Source organism: Pezoporus wallicus, unplaced genomic scaffold, assembly GCF_028554395.1.
Source record: "Pezoporus wallicus isolate ANWC-B61680 ecotype Strahan unplaced genomic scaffold, APGP_CSIRO_Pwel_v1 contig_6789, whole genome shotgun sequence".
NCBI lineage: Eukaryota > Metazoa > Chordata > Aves > Psittaciformes > Psittacidae > Pezoporus > Pezoporus wallicus.
The window spans coordinates 90,652-110,427 of NW_026637361.1; the positions used below are offsets into that span (position 1 = coordinate 90,652).

The 19,776-nt window shown below is 41.2% G+C and overlaps 1 protein-coding gene across 1 annotated transcript in view; it reads right to left on the reverse strand.

Moving 5' to 3' along the window:
- WRN (WRN RecQ like helicase) overlaps positions 1-19,776 on the reverse strand; it is a 45,952-nt gene that overhangs the window by 11,244 nt on the left and 14,932 nt on the right. Inside the window, exons 10-25 of the mRNA XM_057405116.1 lie at positions 19,439-19,519; positions 18,149-18,299; positions 16,882-16,957; positions 15,943-16,010; positions 15,392-15,500; positions 13,662-13,730; positions 13,074-13,156; positions 12,196-12,302; positions 11,240-11,427; positions 9,892-10,069; positions 9,134-9,315; positions 7,834-7,935; positions 7,400-7,492; positions 5,955-6,096; positions 1,428-1,598; positions 1,253-1,347 (exon numbers count right to left, since the gene is read on the reverse strand). Of these exons, the coding sequence (XP_057261099.1) occupies positions 1,253-1,347; positions 1,428-1,598; positions 5,955-6,096; positions 7,400-7,492; positions 7,834-7,935; positions 9,134-9,315; positions 9,892-10,069; positions 11,240-11,427; positions 12,196-12,302; positions 13,074-13,156; positions 13,662-13,730; positions 15,392-15,500; positions 15,943-16,010; positions 16,882-16,957; positions 18,149-18,299; positions 19,439-19,519 (1,895 nt within the window). The remainder of the gene's footprint in view (positions 1-1,252; positions 1,348-1,427; positions 1,599-5,954; positions 6,097-7,399; positions 7,493-7,833; positions 7,936-9,133; positions 9,316-9,891; positions 10,070-11,239; positions 11,428-12,195; positions 12,303-13,073; positions 13,157-13,661; positions 13,731-15,391; positions 15,501-15,942; positions 16,011-16,881; positions 16,958-18,148; positions 18,300-19,438; positions 19,520-19,776) is intronic.

Consider the following 19,776-nt stretch of genomic DNA (forward strand, 5'->3'; position numbering starts at 1 on the left):
TGGAGCTCTATCATCTGATGGCAAATACCTGGCCACCACTGAAAAAGTACCCTACTTTTGCAGACATACTCACCAGGTCTTTAAGCAGTTTAAATTTCACAGAAATACACAAAGTGTTAGAGATCTGCATTGAATCAATTCTGCTTGAACCAAAGGCTTTCCCATTTCATTCTCAGCTTAAATGTTATGAAAAGTAGGTCAGGTGCATAACTGAGAAAAGTTGCTAGCTGCTCTGCTTCAAGTCTCATGGTATAACTCATCAGCATTAGGAAGAACATCAGCCTTGATGGATTTTCCTCTCCTGTTTCTTGTCTTCAGCTGGTTACTTTCTCCATGAGGATGCACTGCTACAACATACTTCCAGGCTACCCAGAAGGCACCCATTTTCTGAGTAGATCAGGTACTTTCACTACATTCTCCACTAACTTTCCCAGTTACACAACCACACCATTTGTCCGATTTAAGCTGCTAAGACGTCACTTTTCATACCAGCAGTTAAAGGTGGTTATCCAAGCACTCACAGTAACTTCTTTAGCTCAGAATCACAGAATGGTTTGGGTTGGAAAGGATCTTAAGATCATCTAAGTCCAACCACCCTACCATGGGCAGGGATGCCTCACAGTAGACCATGTTGCCCAAGGCTCTGTCCAGCCTGGCCTTGAACACTGCCAGGGATGAAGCATTTACCACTTCCTTGGGCAACCTGTGCCAGTGCCTCACCACCCTCACAATAAAGAATTTCTTCCTGATATCTAACCTGTACTTCACTTGTTTCAGTATAAACCCATCACCCCTTGTCCTGTCACTACAGTCCCTGAGGAAGGGTCCTTCACCAGTATCCTTGTAGGCCCCCTTCAGATACTGGAAGGCTGCTCTGAGGTCTCCATGCAGCTTCTCTTCTCCAGGCTGAACAGCCCCAGTCTTCTCAGCCTGTCTTTGTATGGGAGGTCCTCCAGCCCCTGAACATCCCTGTGGCCCTCCTCTGCTCTCGACTTGCTTCAAAAGCTCCATGTCCTTCTTATGTTGAGGACACCAGAACTGCACACAGAGCTTCAAGTGGGGTCTCATGAGACCAGAGTAGAGGAGCAGCTGTATTTTTATATAATGCTACAAATCAGGGATAGTTATGGCTGGAAACTTCAAGTGCAGAAGTCTTTTGTCCAACCTAGCCATCTCCAGAAGCAGACTCCAGAAACTGATCTGGTGTTATACTGATTGAAAAAAGGGCTAAAGAGAACACATGTACAATTACCTTCTAGGTGGTCTCTGAAGGTTAAGGTCTTCACTGGAGTGTAGTAGAAGACTTGGATTTGAGTCAGATCCAGCTTTTAACAGCCAATTTCTACCCTGGAGGAAATAAACCTCATGGCTTAAATACAGCTTACTGCGATAAGCTTTTGATGGGTAAGTTTCACAACAAAAGGTACCTTCTGGGTAAGCACGCATGTGGTTGCAAAGATGTTATGCTTAGCGACTTCTTTGAGGAACCCTTCCATTATCAGCTGTTGGCAGAGCGATTTCCACCAGTTCTCTGGCCACTCTTTTCCACTACCAAAGAGAGGGTGTCTTCGGTATCTGTTTGGCAAGCGTTGAGAACTCTGGAATTAGAGAAAGAACTGCTTAGACTTCCCCGTCCTTATGGAAGTTTCCAATATATCCAGTAAACCAGAAATCCAAGATTCAAGGATCATGTCGTCAAGAATACTTCTCCATAGAAGAACTTTAAAGAAAAGTCCCAAGCCAAAATAGTTATTCAAGCTTCCATAATACCCACTACAATAACCACACATACAGTACCTCGATAGGAGCATAAAACATGCCTATTGCCTCTGTTATGTCACAGTTCATGAAACTGAAGAGCAGTTTTACCTCTAGTACCCTAACCCACTCCTGTGCTTTCTGCCAAAGCTGTGACAAGATCATGACTTTCTTTTGCAGCAAGACCCCAGACAAACCTACATGAAGGTCACAGAACTATGGAAACAACTCCCTTCATGTATGGAGAAAATTACAGAAACAACACAGCCATCCATGCCAATGAAGAAATTTATCTAGTAGTTTGCATTCAGCCAGTTCAGGTCAGTGTTACATTAACTTACCCATTCTAGTTTTATTTAAAAAGGTGTACAGAGGTAAAAATAAGTTGATAAACCCTGTTTAAATCCCAGGACAGGGACACAAAAGCCAGAAGCAGGCTCACTATGCATCTGCTCTACTCTTCCTCATTGCAAAGTGTTTTCTGTTTAGTTGGGTTTTTGTTTTAAACAGTTGCTATTTACCTGTCTCATACCACTGATTCAGACTCTAAAAAAGCTGATTATCTCCTGTCTGTTTGATTCTCACCACCCCCTGAACTCATGGCCCAAAGGGATGAGAACAGGATAAAGCCTCTTTCACAGGAGAAACTCTCGGCATGAGCCTGAAAAGTTGATAACTTCTCTGAAACAGCGAAATAACAGGGGATCACACATTAGGGAAGTAGAAGACTCTTGAACAGAAATAAGTTTCTATTTATTGCTAGCATATGAAATCAACAGCAAGGCAGGCTTCAGACCCTGTTATTTGTAGACTTGCTGAATCCCTCTCCACTGAGGAAACTCCCATCTCCAGGGATACAGTAAGGAGCAATTTGAAAAACTTCAGACAGTCAAAGAGCTGCTACCCTGCATACATAGCAAGAGAGGATTGTTTAAGACCTCTAGCAACAAGGGATAGAAGCTGGAACAGCCAGGCACAGGCAAGAGTGACTCAGTTTGCTGGTGGATGGGACCAGGGCAGAGTACTGATGGTGAGCACAAGGGAGTAATCTAATCTGCTGGCAAAGAGAAAGCACCAAGTCGTATGTCCTCTTCTAGAAGCCCTCACTCAACTTTTAATACACATTAAAGGAAGACTTACACTTAACATTATAACTGAGCTTCCAGTTATACAAATTACATTAATTACTCCAATGGCGCCACATTTTCAGAGCATGGTTGACTTGAAATTAAACAATAGAAATAATTATAAAAAGAATAAGCTGCAAAACAGTACAATTTGTGTCCATGTTTGGGCTCAGGATCATAGAATCACAGAATGCCTTGGGTTAGAAAAGGCCTTAAGATCATCTAGTTCCAACTCCCTGCCATGGGCAGGGATGACTCTAGACCATGTCACCCAAGGCTCTGTCCAACCAGCTTTGAACACCGCCAGGGATGGAGCATTCACCAGTTCTTTGGGCAACCTGTGCCAGTGCCTCACCACCCTCACAGTAAAGAGCTTCTTCCTTATATTGAACCTGATATAAGGTTAGATATATAAGACATATATAAGATATATATCTTTCCTGTTTCAATTTAAACCCGTCACCCCTTATCACTACAGTCCCTGTTGAAGAGCCCCTCTCCAGCATCCTTGCAGGCTCCCTTCAGATACTGGAAGGCTGCTATGAGGTCCCCATGCAGCTTCTCTTCTCCAGGCTGAACAGCCCCAACTTTCTCAGCCTATCTTCATATGGGATGTGCTCCAGTCCCCTGATCATCCTCGTGGCCCTCCTCTGGACTTGCTCAACAGCTCCATGTCCTTCTTACGTTGAGGACAGCAGAACTGCACGCAATACACCAAGTGGGGTTTCACGAGAGCAGAGTAGAGGGGCAGGATCACCTCCTTCAACCTGCTGGTCATGCTCCTTTTGACACAGCCGGTATGCGGGTGGCTTCTCGGCCGTGAGCACACACTGAAGCCAGCTCATGTTGAGTTTCTTATCGACCAACACCCCTAAGTCCTCTGCAGGGCTGCTCCAAATCACGTTTGTGCCCAACCTGCAGCTGTGACTGGGATTTCCATGACCCAGATGTAGGACCTTGCACTTGGCTTGGTTGAACTTCATAAGGTTGGCATTGGCCACGTCTCAAGCATGTCAAGGTCCTTCTAGATCCCATTCCTTCCCTCCAACATATCAACCAAACCACACAGCTCAGTCTCATCAGCAAACATGCTGAGGGTGCTTGATCCCACTGTCTATGCCACCAAAGATGTTTAACAGGATTGGTCCCAACACCAACCCCTGAGAGACAATACTTGTTACCCATACCCATGTGGACACTGAGCTGTCGACCGCAACAATCTGCATGCGGCCACCCAGCTAATTCTTTCCTAATTCCATCCTAATTCCAGCAGGTGTCCATCCATCTATCAAATTGATGTCTCTCTAGTTTAGAGACAAGGATGTCGTGTAGGACAGTGTCAAATGCTTTGTAGAAGTCCAGGTAGATCACATCAGCTGGATCATCATTTAAAACTTGCTTAGGACTGACCAACAGAAGCCAAATGGCAAATGCAGCTTTGTACAAATGACTAAATGCTAGAGACACTACCGTAAGCCGCTTGCAACCAGTCACTGAGACTACTATTAACAAAGTAATTGTTGAAATAAGTACAAATTCCCATGTTTGCTGATAAAAGAAGGCCTTAAGAGTTGCATATTCTTGTTTGTTTAGCAAGGTTAGTGTAGTATTTCTGTCAATGAAGCTTTAACTCAGTTTCCCAGAGGACCTTCTTCTCCTTCATGGAAGACTCAGCATCCGTGTCTTAAATGAATCATGGTCTCCCTTGTAGTCCAGCGAAAGACTGTAGGAGGCCACCTGACCTTTTCAAAAACATACTCCTAACTGAGGAGCAACATGAATTATCCATATACTATACACAAACTCTTAAAACAACATACCAGTCAGCCTCAGACAGATGTAGCACAAACTTATGGTGGTATTTCATACTCTTGTTCTAAAGTATATATTGATGCAACAAAGTAAGGAAACTAGGTTTTTTAAATTGCATTAACATAGAAAAGGGTATTCTTGTAGACAGCAAAGTTATTCTCTATTTATAGTGCAAATTTGGCATCAGCCTCACTTCTTCCCGTACTGTCAAATAAATGAACAATCATGACTACATTAAGATCTATAACAACATTTTCTTCCCTTAGACACACTTGTGTGACAATTAGAAACTCCCCATTCTTATTCAAAGGAATGAAGAGGGACATGATTCACTCAGTTTTATCAAGTACTACAGGTGATTTTTTTCCCCTGGGTTATAAACTTAAAAAGTGATTCTGTTCTTCCTCTTGTATTTTATTTCTAGTGAGTTTCTTGCCTAAAAAAGGTCTAAAAAAAGGTACGTAGAAACCATTTATATTCATTCCAGTATCCTGCTTCCTATCTTACTACTTCAAGTCAGCCACTAGAACAAAGCTAGAGGGCAAGGCATCAATTGCTTTATTCAAACATAAACCAACTAATTACCAAGCAAAGATGAGTTTATTCTTCATGCAGAAAAAGCTATTCATTTCAGGATAATGGAAATCATGCATCTTCATTAGAAAAAAAAAAACACCAAAAAAACTACTTAGTTACTTCCAGGATAACATCAAACTTGCTACAAAGCAAACAAAACCTCAAGCCTTCAAGGAAGAGGTTTAGAATCCCCGCCAATACTTGGGCTGGCATTCATGTGTTGAACAGACAGCTGTCAGTTATCAACACAAAATGACCTACCAAATACAGGACAGCTCCACACAAGAAAATAGCAGGTACTATTTCTAACCTGAACTCTTAGGCCATAAAGTGCTGAACATTTCCATTTCGTTCCTAAAAAAACAAATCTAAGAGGGCAAGAGTTTGAAGGTAGAAACTGTTCCTTTGCTGTACATGCACATAATTAAATACAACATGTATTCAGGTTCACTACTTTTATGGCTGTTGCCCTAAAGAAAAAAAGCTAGTTTACTGCGTGGAGAGCGCTGCTGAACTCTCTACAGATATCCAGCTCTCTGAGAAAGAGTTACTAAATAAATGTGTGTATACACACTTCTAGATGCATGTACATCAAAGTACTGTTTGGTATATCAATAAAAAGGACACCTATCAGTTCCTCCACTCTCAGAACACATACAAAAGGTTTTTACTATCACTTACAGACCCTCGAAGAAACAGGATGGGAACTTTAGTTCCAAACTTCTCCTCCAGAGTGCTCACTGCAGACAGCAGCTGATATGCTTGCTTCCCAAAGTCCTGTAAACCACCGTCAAAATCACTGGGAACTGAAAAACAAGACACCCTGAAACACACAAAAAAACCCAAGTTGAACACACATACAAATCGAGTCCACTCTCTTGGTTTGAAATATCAAGTGATAACTAAACAAAATACACACTTCAAGTTACATGAATATAAACAATTGAACACATTTAAGTGTAAGAACTAGGCCTAAAAAATGAGAAAAGGAAAAAGTCAAAATCACTTGTGGCTAACACAGCTGCCCAAAAATACAATAAGCAGTTCTTCATGGTACTTGCTGTGACAGAAAAATCTTGACTCAGCAATCTCCTGAATTTAGTATTTTAATATATGGACCGTTTTAGATACACAAGACATTTCTTAAATTGCACCCAATAGCAAAGACTTTCTTTGGCTGCTTTTTTAGGTAACAAAGGGGATAAAAACAGAAGGCAAGAGCAATACCATTAACGCATTTCAAGGGTTTATTAATACCTTTATTGACTCAAAGAAATCATTGAAGAGTTATTAGCACAAATCATTTCTCAGGAGGAGAAAAAGGACAGTGATTTATGGCATCTGATTTCAGTTCCACAACACAAATTCACTATGCAGCTCTTTCAGTCACACAGCAGCATGACTGCAAGGATTGAAATTATGATATCTCAAGTTCTCTTCTTCTTTAGTTTTAGTAGAGGCCAGGCAAAGATGTTTCATCCTTGAGCATACAGGACATGTAACTGAATTGATAAATTTTTTCCAGAAGACAGAAAAGCCTAACATCTTGTCTCAGATCAAAAAGCATCAGGCTAACAGCAAGAACAAAGAACCTTTTATTATAAACTTCAGGGAAAGCATGTACATTCACACAGGAGAAACCAAAAGTGATTCTGCTTATACCTGTGTGACTGCTGACCCCTGGGCTTCCTTTCAGCACACCTATGAGGTTATCAGCAGTGCTAGAAAGAACACGCTGGAAGAGGAGAACAACTCCCTTTAATTTGGTATCATAAGTGGTATCACACTCCACTTATGGGTGGGGATTTTTAGGGATTATATTACCTAGCAGGTCTTAAACTGATGAACAGAAGTGTATCTCACATCTTAAGAGTGTTACTCTGAACTTTTTTAGGAACTGTCACCATCCTTTGTTAATAAGCTTTCCCACAGTCTAGTTTCAAGCTGCCTCATGGCTTGCTCAACCATTTAGGAGAAGGTTAAAGACAGTTTTTCAGAGATAAACTTTAGGCTGAACATCTGCAAGATCAGGTGCACAAAAAGTCAATTCTTCCAGATTATTTGCCTCATAAATCAGCCTGAGAGAATGTAAAGTCTTATATCAGTCTTCAGGGAAGAAAGCTTACCTGGACCTGCAGTTATCACAGCAATCTCCTGTACCCATGATGCCAGAAGAAACCTTTCGGAGTTGTTTGTCTTCAAAATGAGACAGAATAATTCTATCCAAGGGAATGTAAGGAATTAAATAAAAGACCGAGAATTTACACATTAAATTTACTGCAGAAAACAGAGTTGAAACTAGCATCATTAGTTAATTCACTGGGGAGCCAATTATTTGGCCTTGATTCCTCTAAAGAAAGATTGGGATTTTTTTGAACAGTAAATAAGGAAATACTTGATGAATATGTATAAATATGCTGAAGGCTGTATTTTTTGATAACTGCTACTTCATATAAAACATGCTTGCAGAGCACATGGTCAATATAAGATGCCTCGTGGTTACAACCTCCAGTCAAAACTGACTCAAATGACAAAGCATTAAATAGATTCTAGTACTTACTTCCTCCTGCAGCTATTTGACACCAGATACTTCCATATTTTTCCCAACATCTTCAGTTTGTACGAACGGAAATCTTCATTGCGTATCTCGCTCAGAAGATGTCTGTCAGTCAAAAGGAAAATAGAGCAGTCTTAAACATGACCACTATTCCCCTGTCCCACACTAAAAATGAAACATGCCAGACCTCTGCCTAAGTCAAATTCACCAGAAACAGCTAGAAAATCCTGTCAAAACCAGACCCAAACTGCCTGCCTATTTCTCCACAGGCTTGATTCTTATAGCTCGGAGAATGCTCAGAAGAGTGCCTCATTCATATTCCTCTAAGTATGACCATTATTCAAAACAGGAGAGGCTTCTTCCAACTCCACAGGCTACTAAGCTTCAGAAATCCATGGCAAAAAAGAAGAGGAGGAAGGAAAGGGCAGAGAGCATTGTGAGAGGGCATTTTCTGTATCTCTAGTTTTCCAGACTCTGGCATGTTCTCACCAATGCTACTGCCACATTACAGAGTATGTCAGGATAGTCTTTAAGAAACATAAAGGTTGCCGGATTTTATATAATTTATAGTAATCACTAGAAGCAATCAACTGAGAAAATACACTGGGAGTACTGGAAAGGTATATGGAACACTTGCTCTGCCCATGCTCCGAGCTGCTGTGTGAGCCAAACCTGAGCTATTATCTGCACCACACTCACTGTGCCACATGGCATCAAAACCAAACCAAAACCACAGGTGTCGGGCAGCACATTAACATAGCTTCACCATTTCAGCTCAAAAGTTGAGCAAAGCAAGTTTCTGCCTGCCCAGAAAAAAAAAAGTATAGATCTCACAGATGCTGGCAGCATGCTGACCAGCTCAAATGACTGAGTACCGACACTTCTGTGGTCCTGCAACAACCATGGACAAAATTAACAGGAGACTCCTACAACCAGGACTCCTCCACCCAGAATAAAAAAGAGAATACATATTTCTCCATTTAGACATGCTTAATTCTACAGCATTGGCACTCTTAGGGGTGATGATGGATCTAAAACCAGGCCAGATAATTTATAGGACAAGTGACCACATTTTGTCACTGGCTGCCTTGCAAAGCTTCAAGAAAGCAGAACTGGAACAAGGACAAACTAACATTAGTGCACTTGTGGACTACCTTCTGGAAGTATGTCATACTTCGTACTGTGTGTATGCAGCAAAGGACTTGGAACCATTCTGAAAAATACATCACATCTTCAACAAAACCCACCCTGCTCCTCTATGCTTTGGCTGTTTGTGTCAAAGCAGCTGTTTACAGTCATTTACCTGTTGAAAGCCAAGTCTGATGCAGTCCACAAGACATGACAAGCAGCAGGAAGCCCATCACGACCAGCTCTCCCAATTTCTTGGTAATAGGATTCCATTTCTTTAGGGGCACCATAATGAATAACCATCCGGATATCTGCTTTATTGATGCCCATTCCAAATGCCACTGTGGCTACAACACACTACAAAACAGGAGTCACACACTGAAAGTTTTGAAATGAGCATCAGGAATATGCCTCGCTTAATGCTCATACACTTGGTGACAAGTTTTTGCCATGGACTCAAAGTTAAGCCTAAATTACAGTGGCTTCCAACTCACACTTAACTTTCACAGTACTACCATTAAGTCTGATGCTGGCCAGAGTATGAGCATAGGAATATAAACATGACAGTGATCACGTGTAGAGACAAATCGTAGAGTGGTTTCAAGCAGTTATTCTCAAACAGCAAGCATAAAAACCTATCTATCTTGAAGGGTAACACAAGCGTAACTGTGCCTGCTTTGGAGGAAAGCAGTTCACAGAACTGATGATATTGTTCCAACTACCACTATTTTCCTCAGATGCCACACATTTTTAAGAGACTTACTGAAGGAATTTGAAGCATCAGCCAGGAATCCTATTACTGTCAGCTTAGACCAGCAATTTCTTTGCCCAGAACTGGAGACAAATGGCAAACATGCTGACATTCCCAAATTCTTTCCTCTACCAGAAACTACAGTTATAAATAGGACCAAGTGGATTTAGTTTCCTACATACCTGAATTTCATCCCTCATGAACTGGTGATGGGCCTCTCTCCTTTGCTTGATTCCCATACCAGCATGGTATGCACGACAGGCCACACTGAGTTTCATCAATTCAGACACAACCTGTTCGGTGGCCTTTCTGGAAGGGCAGTAGATGATAGTAGGCCCTTCAAACTCGTATGCAGAACTGCTGGAAGTAATAGCAACATGTAAAGACACAGAACAGAAGAAGCCACTCTTCCACTAAATGTCTGACTGGACCTAGTTGAAAAGGCAATACAGCAGTTGGAGATACAGAAATTTAAACTTATTTTAAAATGGTCCACTCATACACAAATTGTCTGTCCTTTGGAAAAAAGGACTTGGAAGTGACTTAGCATCATAGAATAGTTTAGGTTGGAAGGGACCTTAAAGCTCATCCAGTTCCAAGTTCCTGCCATGGGCAGGGACACCTTCCGGTAGACCAAGTCACTCCAAGCCCCGTCCAGCCTGGCCTTGAATACTGCCAGGGATGGGGCAGCCACAGCTTCTCTGTGCAACCTGTTCCAGCACCTCACCACTCTCACAGGCAGCAACTTCTTCCTAAAATCTCATCTCAATCTCCCCTCTGTCAGTTTAGAGCCCTTCCCCCCCTTGCTCTGTCATTACAGGCTCTTGGAAAAAGTCCCTCTCCACATTTCTTGTGGGCCCCGTTGGTACTCTTAAGTTTACCTTGCAAAGTGCACAAGATTTTGGTCTCTAGAAGGAGCAGAATAAGACCTCCCAATTTCCTTTTACAGCTTTTACAGCTGGCACTTTTGAAAGGACTACATTTATGTAACTAGGGACAAATGAGCGATAAAAATTCATGTATATTGCTGTAAAGGCACACACTGTAGCTTGCAAGAAGCAGAACAGGACCAGAATGGGTACACCACTGGGTCTGCTAACAGAGAAGAACTGCAATTAGTTTTAAGGGGAAAAAAAAATTAAAAAAATAAAATCAATAAAAATCTTACCATGGATTTGTAGCAGACTCATGCACCTTTTGTGCAACACTTTATGGACAGTTACACACCAGCCAATTCATCATATTCATTCTAATTGCTACAGCAGGTCCTCTGAGGATCAAATAATGCCAAAAATCCTCAAGTAAGAAATATGCAGACAGCAGGAGTCCATCACTCCTTGCCTTAAAAGGCTTACTTAACTTGGGAGTGGAGGGTGGGCACAAGTGACTAGCATGATATCAGAGCCACACAATGGAGGAAGCCCAGGCTCTTCCTCACCAAATCAGATTAAGACTGCTACCAATTCTTAGTACACACTACCTTAACTCCAAAATACTCAATTATATCTGAACACAGGCTTAAATCCTTACCTTCCTTTCCTAATAAGGAACTGCTTCAAATCCCTAAGAATATTTCCACTTTGTTGTCCAACTTCCAAGTACAGATTAGGTCTGTCAAAACTGGTACATGTGACCTGGGGATTCTTCAGTTTCAGACAATTCACTATGTCCTCCCTAATCGATGGACTTGCGGTTGCAGTTAAAGCAACAATGGGAACCTACAGTGAAAAGTGAAAGTCTAAGACCTCTCGGATTTTTGTTTTAAACAAGGAAAATCATGAGTTAAAACTGAAATAAGATGTAAACAGGCACCTTTATCTGCTGACAATCACTGGATCAGCTCAGCTACTTGAAAAATATAGTTATTATTTAGCTTCCTAGACCTTTGGTCAACACTGTTCAGGAGAGCAGACAGGGACAGAAAGAACACTTGAAATACAGAGTTTTACTGTGAATGTGTGTTTTCTTTAGTTAAATCTTCAATTAGTCTACAGTCATTTTCTGAGATGGCTAGCTAAGTTTAGGGAACACAGGACAACACTTACAAGAAGAGTGTGGAACATTCAGATCTAAGTTTTTGAGGTTTTACTATAAATTCTTGGAGAATGTCTAGAAATCACAGTTGCATGTTCTTACAAGCCACTGAGCTAACCAGTTTAGAAAACATCCCTCAATATTAAACCAGAAGCTTAGGGACATCATCTTAGACAGCACAGGGATCCAAAGTAATCTAATTTCCAGAAGTTTCTGGTAGTCCAGGTTCAGAATATCCTACATATAAGCATTTGGGGAAAAAAAAAAAAAAAAAAAGACCAAAAAAGCCCCCAAAACCACACAGCTTGGTCACTGACAGGGACCATATACACTCCAAACCAGCACAGTAAGTAAACCACAAGAGCAACATTAAGACTGTTATTTCAAACTACCATACAAAATGAGATAGTATTCTTCTCTTACATTAGAAATCAAATACATAAAAACCTCACCAATGGCAGAGCCTTCTTTAACGAGCCTAAAGTTCTAAAGGAATTTCTGAAGTCATGGCCCCACTCAGAAATGCAATGCGCTTCATCAACAGCTATAAGGGTAATACCTGATGGGAACAAAACCAGAGCATGGACACATTAACACCACAAACATGGGAATTGACTAAATACAAACACTCTATTCTGCTCAATCCCAAGCTTTTCTGAGAAGGCACCAGCTGTCGGCTTAGTATTTGTTTCTATAATGCCTTCTGCTGTACCAACCCCTAGGTACATTTTTATAACGACCTCTGAAGCAAAAACAGCTAAAGAGCTTTTACAGAATCCCCCCAAACCATCTCTGCTTCTTTCTCCAAGCTTCAGACTTCCAACATCCCTCACCTTCCACTAGACGAGGTTGCTCCAAGCCCCATCCAACCTGGCCTTGAATATGGCCAGCAATGAGGCAGCCACAGCTCCTCTGGGCACCCTGTGCCAGGACCCCACCACCTCTGTAGTATTTCACAACCACGTTTCATTGTTACAGTGGGAGAAAGACTAGACATTAGAACACTTAAAAGGCTAAACATCTACTTATACACATTTCACTTCCTGTGACTGCAAGATCAGGTTTTTAGCACCTCTGCTCCCGGCAGCTTAATATTCCCCTTACTAAAGATGCCACTTAAGTGATTTGTTAGTTTTTCCATCAGTAACAGGATCTGCTGACACCATTTACTGGTAGCTACTACAGTAACCTTTGAACCCACTAGCAGTAAGAAATTGGTGAAAAGCATTTAAGTATTACAAAAAAGATTAAAAATATTTAGGCATTTAAGCCGCCTGCCAGCTCAACCACAACTTACTAATAGTTTGACCAACCCTTACCCCCAGCTTACCAATAGTTTGGTCAAGCTCCTGAAGTAAGTCCAAGTTCCCTGAACAAAACTCTGGAGTCATATATATGACTCTGTACTGCCCCCTGAAACATCAAGAAAATACACTGTCACAGAAGGAAAACCCCCAGACAACTCAAAAAAAACAAAATCATGATTGCCTAGAAGATGTAAATGAACACAAGTACAGACTTCAGGATAGGAGCAAGATCAAGGAAGTGAAGACCACAGAAAGCACTCCTGAATAATAGGAAGGCAAGGCAGTAACAGTAGGACAGGAAAACCAGCAGTGATTTACAAGGAGGGACTGTTGTGATGATTTGGTGACAAATACAGGTCTAAATCTTGCATGTGTGAAATTGTGTAGAAATCCTAATATAAAGCTGAGTCAACAAGCCCCATCTCCCCAGCCATGGGCTACAGACTCACACACACTCAGGCTGGGTGGATGCAAGCAGTATCACTGACTGCCACATTGTAGGTCTGAGCCAGAAGCAAGAGTTTCAGTGATAATAGATTAGGGAGACATCCTACCTCTCAAACATACCTACATCAGAACCTGCAGTTCTAGAAAGCTTAGCTCAGACTTACCCTTTGATGCATTCTTTGATGTTTTTTGACTGAGCTGAACCAAGTAAGCAAGCTGGAATACCTGACATGCTGCAGAAATAAAGATGCACAGTCACCAACAGATTTACTCCCAACACTTTCTGCCTTAGCATTCAGCCTATGCCAGCACATTATAAAAGAAGTCCAAGCTGTGAGGCCACAAACTACTTTCTTCAACAGATCTTTGTGGGAAAAACCTGTTGAAAAAGCTGGATTCATCACTGGCTATTCCTGCCACCCAAATACTCTTTTGCTTCCCCTACAGCTGTCACTGACACCATACACAATTCATTAGTGCAATAAGGAATCGGAGAAATAAAGACCACTCCCCTTGCATAAGTTTACTAATAAACGTCCAAAAGAAGAAAATACAGTAAACACATTTTCCTCATTTATTACCTTACCCAGTTCACCACATTGCCTTACTAGTTGGCAATTTTTTTGCCTTGTCTTCCACTCTTTTGTGAGCTACTGGTGCTGCATTTGCTCATTTTCAATCTGGAGGCTGCTTTTTAATGACATATTCACTAACTACATTTACCAGCTTAGCCACCTGATATTTGACCTTTCAGGACCCTGCAATGCCTGTCTTCTTAACTTAATGATTTACAGCATTTTTATTCCAGTCCTTTGTTTTGATAGCTTCTCCCCTCATTCCTTTCAGTCCCTGGCAGAACTGCACCCAGACTGCTAGACAAATTACTGAACTGCATTAGGTTGTGGAAATTCAATCTCCTTGGCCTTCAGAGTGAAAGACCTGCTGAGAAAGTAGTGGATAAACCCTTTCCACTGAGAAAAAAAGTATAAAAGCCAAAGAAGCAGCTGAATACATACAGACACCCTGCTGATTAATAATCAGTCTAGAAGCTGGCTACACAGCCAGCTTAGGCTGCCCAGCCATTCATCCACACATGGTCATGATGTGCAGCAGAAAATACCACACATCATTGATGTTCCTTACTTGAAAGTAATCTTCATATCCTCTCTTTCACAAAAGACCTGCTCTTTCCAAGGAATGAACTAGACAATTCAGTACGATTACCACATCTTAAATGTGAAAGTGTCAGAAGTGAATAGCCGTTATAACAGAAAGCAAGTGCACGAAAAGGAAGCATTTTCAGGTCAAGAGAAACCTATCTGATTTTAATACACCACCTATAACTGCTCATGTAAGAGCAATTCAGGGTCACCCACTAGTTCGCCCCCATCAGACCTTAAAAGAAGCAAAGAGGCCAGGTGTTAGGAGACCTACTACACCATTTATCTTCAAAGCCTGTGCCATAACATTGAACTGAATGGCCTACAGCTTCCAGCTGCAGGTTGCTTAGATGTTACTTCTCCAACACAAGGAACCCCTACCAAATTTTGACGTAACTCTCAGAGGCTGAAATAGCCTGTGAAGCTCCCTCATCAGTTCAGTCTTCACAAAAAGGGGCCTATGAATCCTGAAGTATGTGAGAAGGATCCACATTCAGGAACAACCCACCAGCACAGATCCTTTGCAAATCCACCCTACCATTCACATAACTGGCAAATCCAGTGATCCTAGACTGCTTACACAGTTTATGCATGTCCCGTGAGAAACACATGCTTTACAGCTGACGCACAGCTTTGCTGTAGGAACCTGCAACCTTAAACACCAAGAAATACTACAAAGCAGAGTCCACTGGTTTCCACTGGCAATTCAAGAGCAGCTTCTTAGTACTACTTACATCAACTGCAGCACCTGGTCCTCCATCAGGGAGATAAGAGGACAGATGACAATTCCCACAAGTTCAGTGTAAACAGGAGGAAACTGGTAGCACAAGCTTTTTCCATAGCCTTAAAGAAAAGCAGACATGAGACATCATTCTTTCTATGCAGCTACTGCATACAGCTGTACGAGACAATTTTAACACCCTGTTGAGCCCTAAAACAATAATCATAAAATGGTGAGAGTTGGAAGAAAGCTTAAAGATAATCTATTTCCAACACCATTGACAAAGGCAGGGATACCTTCTAAGAAGTGATGTTTGTTCTGCTAGTACAGGAATAAAGTTGCAACATAAATAAGGTCAGCATCCATCTGATACCCTTCTCTACACCATCAGTGACAACAACTAGGGCAGAAAAACAAGTAGCTAGCACAGCTAGCTCAGACTTAGTGTCTCAATCAGGGCACCCTGCTCATGTGAGCCACGTGGACAGTCTCCAAGTTAGAGTTCTACTCTCCTCAAAAAGGAAAAGATGTTTCACTGCTTCTTAGGATGTAAAGTTAACTTACCAGTTGCCATGACAACGAGATTATCTCTTCTGTCTTCTAGAAGAGAATTGATCACTTTCCATTGGACCCTTTTAATTAAACAAAAGGGAATATTTTATTTTTGCTACCAAACTTAACATGGCAGTTTTGTTAAACTGAATATTCAGTTGAATTTCAGGTTGAAGAAACCCTTCCAGCTGCCTTATAGCATCTTGTCTTTGCAGGCTGCAAACACTCAAACATTCCAACTGCTGCAGGCAGTGCCCCCCACTGCTACAGTTATATTCAACATGACCTCAATTTTGCCAACCCTTCCATGGTCTCGCAATTGTACATAACTGTGAAGCCAATTTAAAAACTCCCCCTGCCCCCAATTCCAAAAGCTTACCAAATACTGAGTAAACAGTTTCCCCCTGCCCAAGTGTTGCTCTTAGGCTGTTTCTTGCACAGAACACATTCTGCCACCAGTCATCCAGGAAGATTTCATCCCATTCCGATTGAGCTTCATTGTAACAGCAATGCTCAAGCACCGAGGCACATGGTACACTCATATTATGCTACACAAGACAGCTAGAAGTTTGTCTGTCCTGAATTAGAACCATATAAAGGATAACTAGACTATGAAAGCTTATCACACAGACAACAACATCTGTGCAGTTTATGGCTTGCTCTTTAAAGACTGAACTAGACCTGGTTCAATAAAGCCTCAATCACAGAAGATGTGCCATCAGCAAAAGTCAAGAAGCTCATAGTCTACTATGAGATTGCAGTATTGTACTTAACACTCCGTAAGATTTATCTTGACATACTGTTGTGGCAAAGGCAGCTTTTCTTGTACTAGAGATTTTGTATAGGTCTCAGCTTGTTAGTAGTTTTTCAAGTAATAAGAAAATCAGTTGAAATAAGGAGGGGGAAAAAAATGAACCTTGGAGTTTACGTTTTAACAGAAAATATACTTACGGCTTAAAAGAAGAATGTCCAAAATATGTCTTCAGGCAGGTGATGTGTCTTTCACTAGGTAGTGGCAGCAATGGATCTTTAGTGGGAGAGAAGATAGAAAGTTCCATTTGGAATGAAATTTTAAGAAGATGAAGCACTATCTTGACAAACAACAGTCTGCTCAAGATTAGTGATGCCTGCCTGGGTGCCAGGATTTAAGTAAATCCAGTGAAAAGAGACGTCAAACTCTGAAGATACTTACTGGCTAGAATAAAGGATTAAGAAAGCAAAGGGGCTCCCCAGCGATCCTCCATGAAGAGGAGAACATATTGCTTCATTATTAACTTAATAAAAGCGATAAGTAACATGTAGCTGCATTATTTGGACATATCTGGACATGATACTTGAGATGTTTTACTAGGCAAGCATTCAACAAAGACTCTACTGAAGTTACACTGAGGAACACAACACTGCAAGTTGCTAACAAATTCATGGTCCAAAAGCGCAAGGGGATCCTGATTCTGCTGTGAGCACTGAAGAAACATATTCAAGACCTGTTGAAATGTATAGTTAACATTCAGCAGTAGAAAGCATGACATTTCCACCTAGTTTTTGTCTGTTGGGCAAGCTCACATTCCCTGTAATAGCTTATCTGGCTGCTGTTTAGAGAAATGAACTGAACAAGAAAGAATAATGCATCTGTCCACAACTAGCAGCCCATGATCTTCTTAAAAGCAGAAAGCAGGCCTTCTCCTGGCCTGGTCTAACTTACATAACCAGGAAGGAAGCTTGCATACAGGAATACTCCAAACCAACAAAAAACAAGCTTTATTTCACCTCACATTTCAGCCTCTGTTCCTCATTTCCTTTGTCCCCAAAGGGCCAGCTCCAAAGCACTTAGTCAAGATCAAGTCCAAGCCAGATTTTCCTAACAATTCTACCACAAAGCAACAGAGGAACAACAAAAATAAATCACGTAGAAAGGTACCATCTTCCCCTCTGCTGTGTTCTGAATCATTCCCTTCAGTTCTGTATGGCCTCCATGTCCCGTAACGGTTTTACTCCCATCAAGCATACATAACATCTACCTATTATGGCAGGGTTCAACTATGTTTTGCCGAGAACACCTTCACATTTTCATCCTGACACACAGACAAGCACCTTTCAAAACCCAGATGAGCTCCAATTTTTGCTTTAAGAAACCAAGCACAAAATGTCCATGCCCTTCCACATCTGCTTGACAGTAGATTTTTTTTTATTTAATCATGCATTATAATTTAAAACATACCCGAACATTCCTCCTCTTCTTCCTCAACACCTTCATCTTCATCACCATCACCATCTAGTGAAATGTTCAACTCTGTTTCAGGAATTCTCCCAGGTTTATTGGGCTCTCTTCCACTTAAAGCTCCTTCAGCATCATCTACATCTTCTAAAGACTAAGAATCAGGAGAAAAAGTTGTTTCGGAGCATGAAAGGCAGATAACAATGCACGTCTGAGGTAATATGATATAGGGACATACGAGTTTCAAATTGCTTGTGACATAACTTAGATCTATCAACACACAGCATACAGAAAAGCAGAGTGGTCAAACTACTTTATCAGTAGCATGCAAATTCCAAGAGCCATTTCCTGGATACCAATAACACAGCTTTTGTCTCTTCACTGCAAAAAGGTCTTTGAAGTTTTGAAGACACTAAAATCTGTTGTTTGAGAAAATCAACAGTTGTGTTTTTTACTTAAGCAGATGAAGGCACACATTTGATTGAGGCTACTTAAAAAGCAGAAAGGATGGCATCCCAATGTCATGTTACACTCACATACTCTAACAAACACTAACAAAACATCTTCTATTCAAGTTAATGTTTTTGACAAAAACAGCATTTACAGGAGATTGACATGCAGCATTAAGAGCCATCTAGATGAGACCTGGTGCTTCCCCCCCCCCCCCCATGACCTTTGAGTCTTGCATCCTAGCAAGCTCTAAGAAACACACTTGACTACACATGTGTACAAGCACACAAACACATGCAACTGCTCTGGTGCAAACATTCAGTCATTTGACTCCAAACACATATATTATTCTGGAGAATCCGGAGAAAAGCCAGGGTAAAGAAAAATAAGACTCAGTATCTGTATCTTCTTTTCAGGAAATCTAAGTTATACCACTAAAATCACATGAAGAAGCCTGCAAAACATGGCTACAAAACAATTTGACCTACAGCCCAGGTTAGCAGCACCTGTAGCACACGAACTGCCCTGTCAGCTCAACCACTTGGACAAAGGCCTGAATGCATGACAAGTGCAGCAAGACCAGTTTCTACACAAGCAGAGCAAGTGAGTGGATCAGTCCAAGCTGGTATAGTCAAGATACAGCAGAACACAAATGACATTGCAGTCTAACACTAGTAAACTGAATTCTTCACATATCCACATGTTCATCTGTCTTCTGTCCACCTCCTATAAGCAGAACAATTTTGCTTCATATCCCCTTCCCTGAACTACACTATACTCCACTGTGACCCAAGAGCATTATCATTACCAGGAAAATTAAAACCAAACCCCTGAGGCACTCACTTTAAGCATCTCCATTTCCAGTTCTTCATCACTTTCAATGACACAGGAAATATTCTGCTCATTGTCTGTGGAGCACACCTCCTAAGAAAAAATAAATTATTTTATTCTTATCAGCAAAGTTATTTCTATTTTACCCACAACCTCTCAACCTTCTGTAGATACCATACACAATTTCTCTGTATGCTTTTACTTCTCACCAAACTAAGCACAATATTAGTCTCTGAAGCATGCCCATAAAAAAAATAAATTAGAAAAATATTACAATGTAACAATGCCCTGGAGGAAGGGACAAAACCAGTAGTATCATCAGGTGTGAAACACTCGGAATGTAAGAAAAT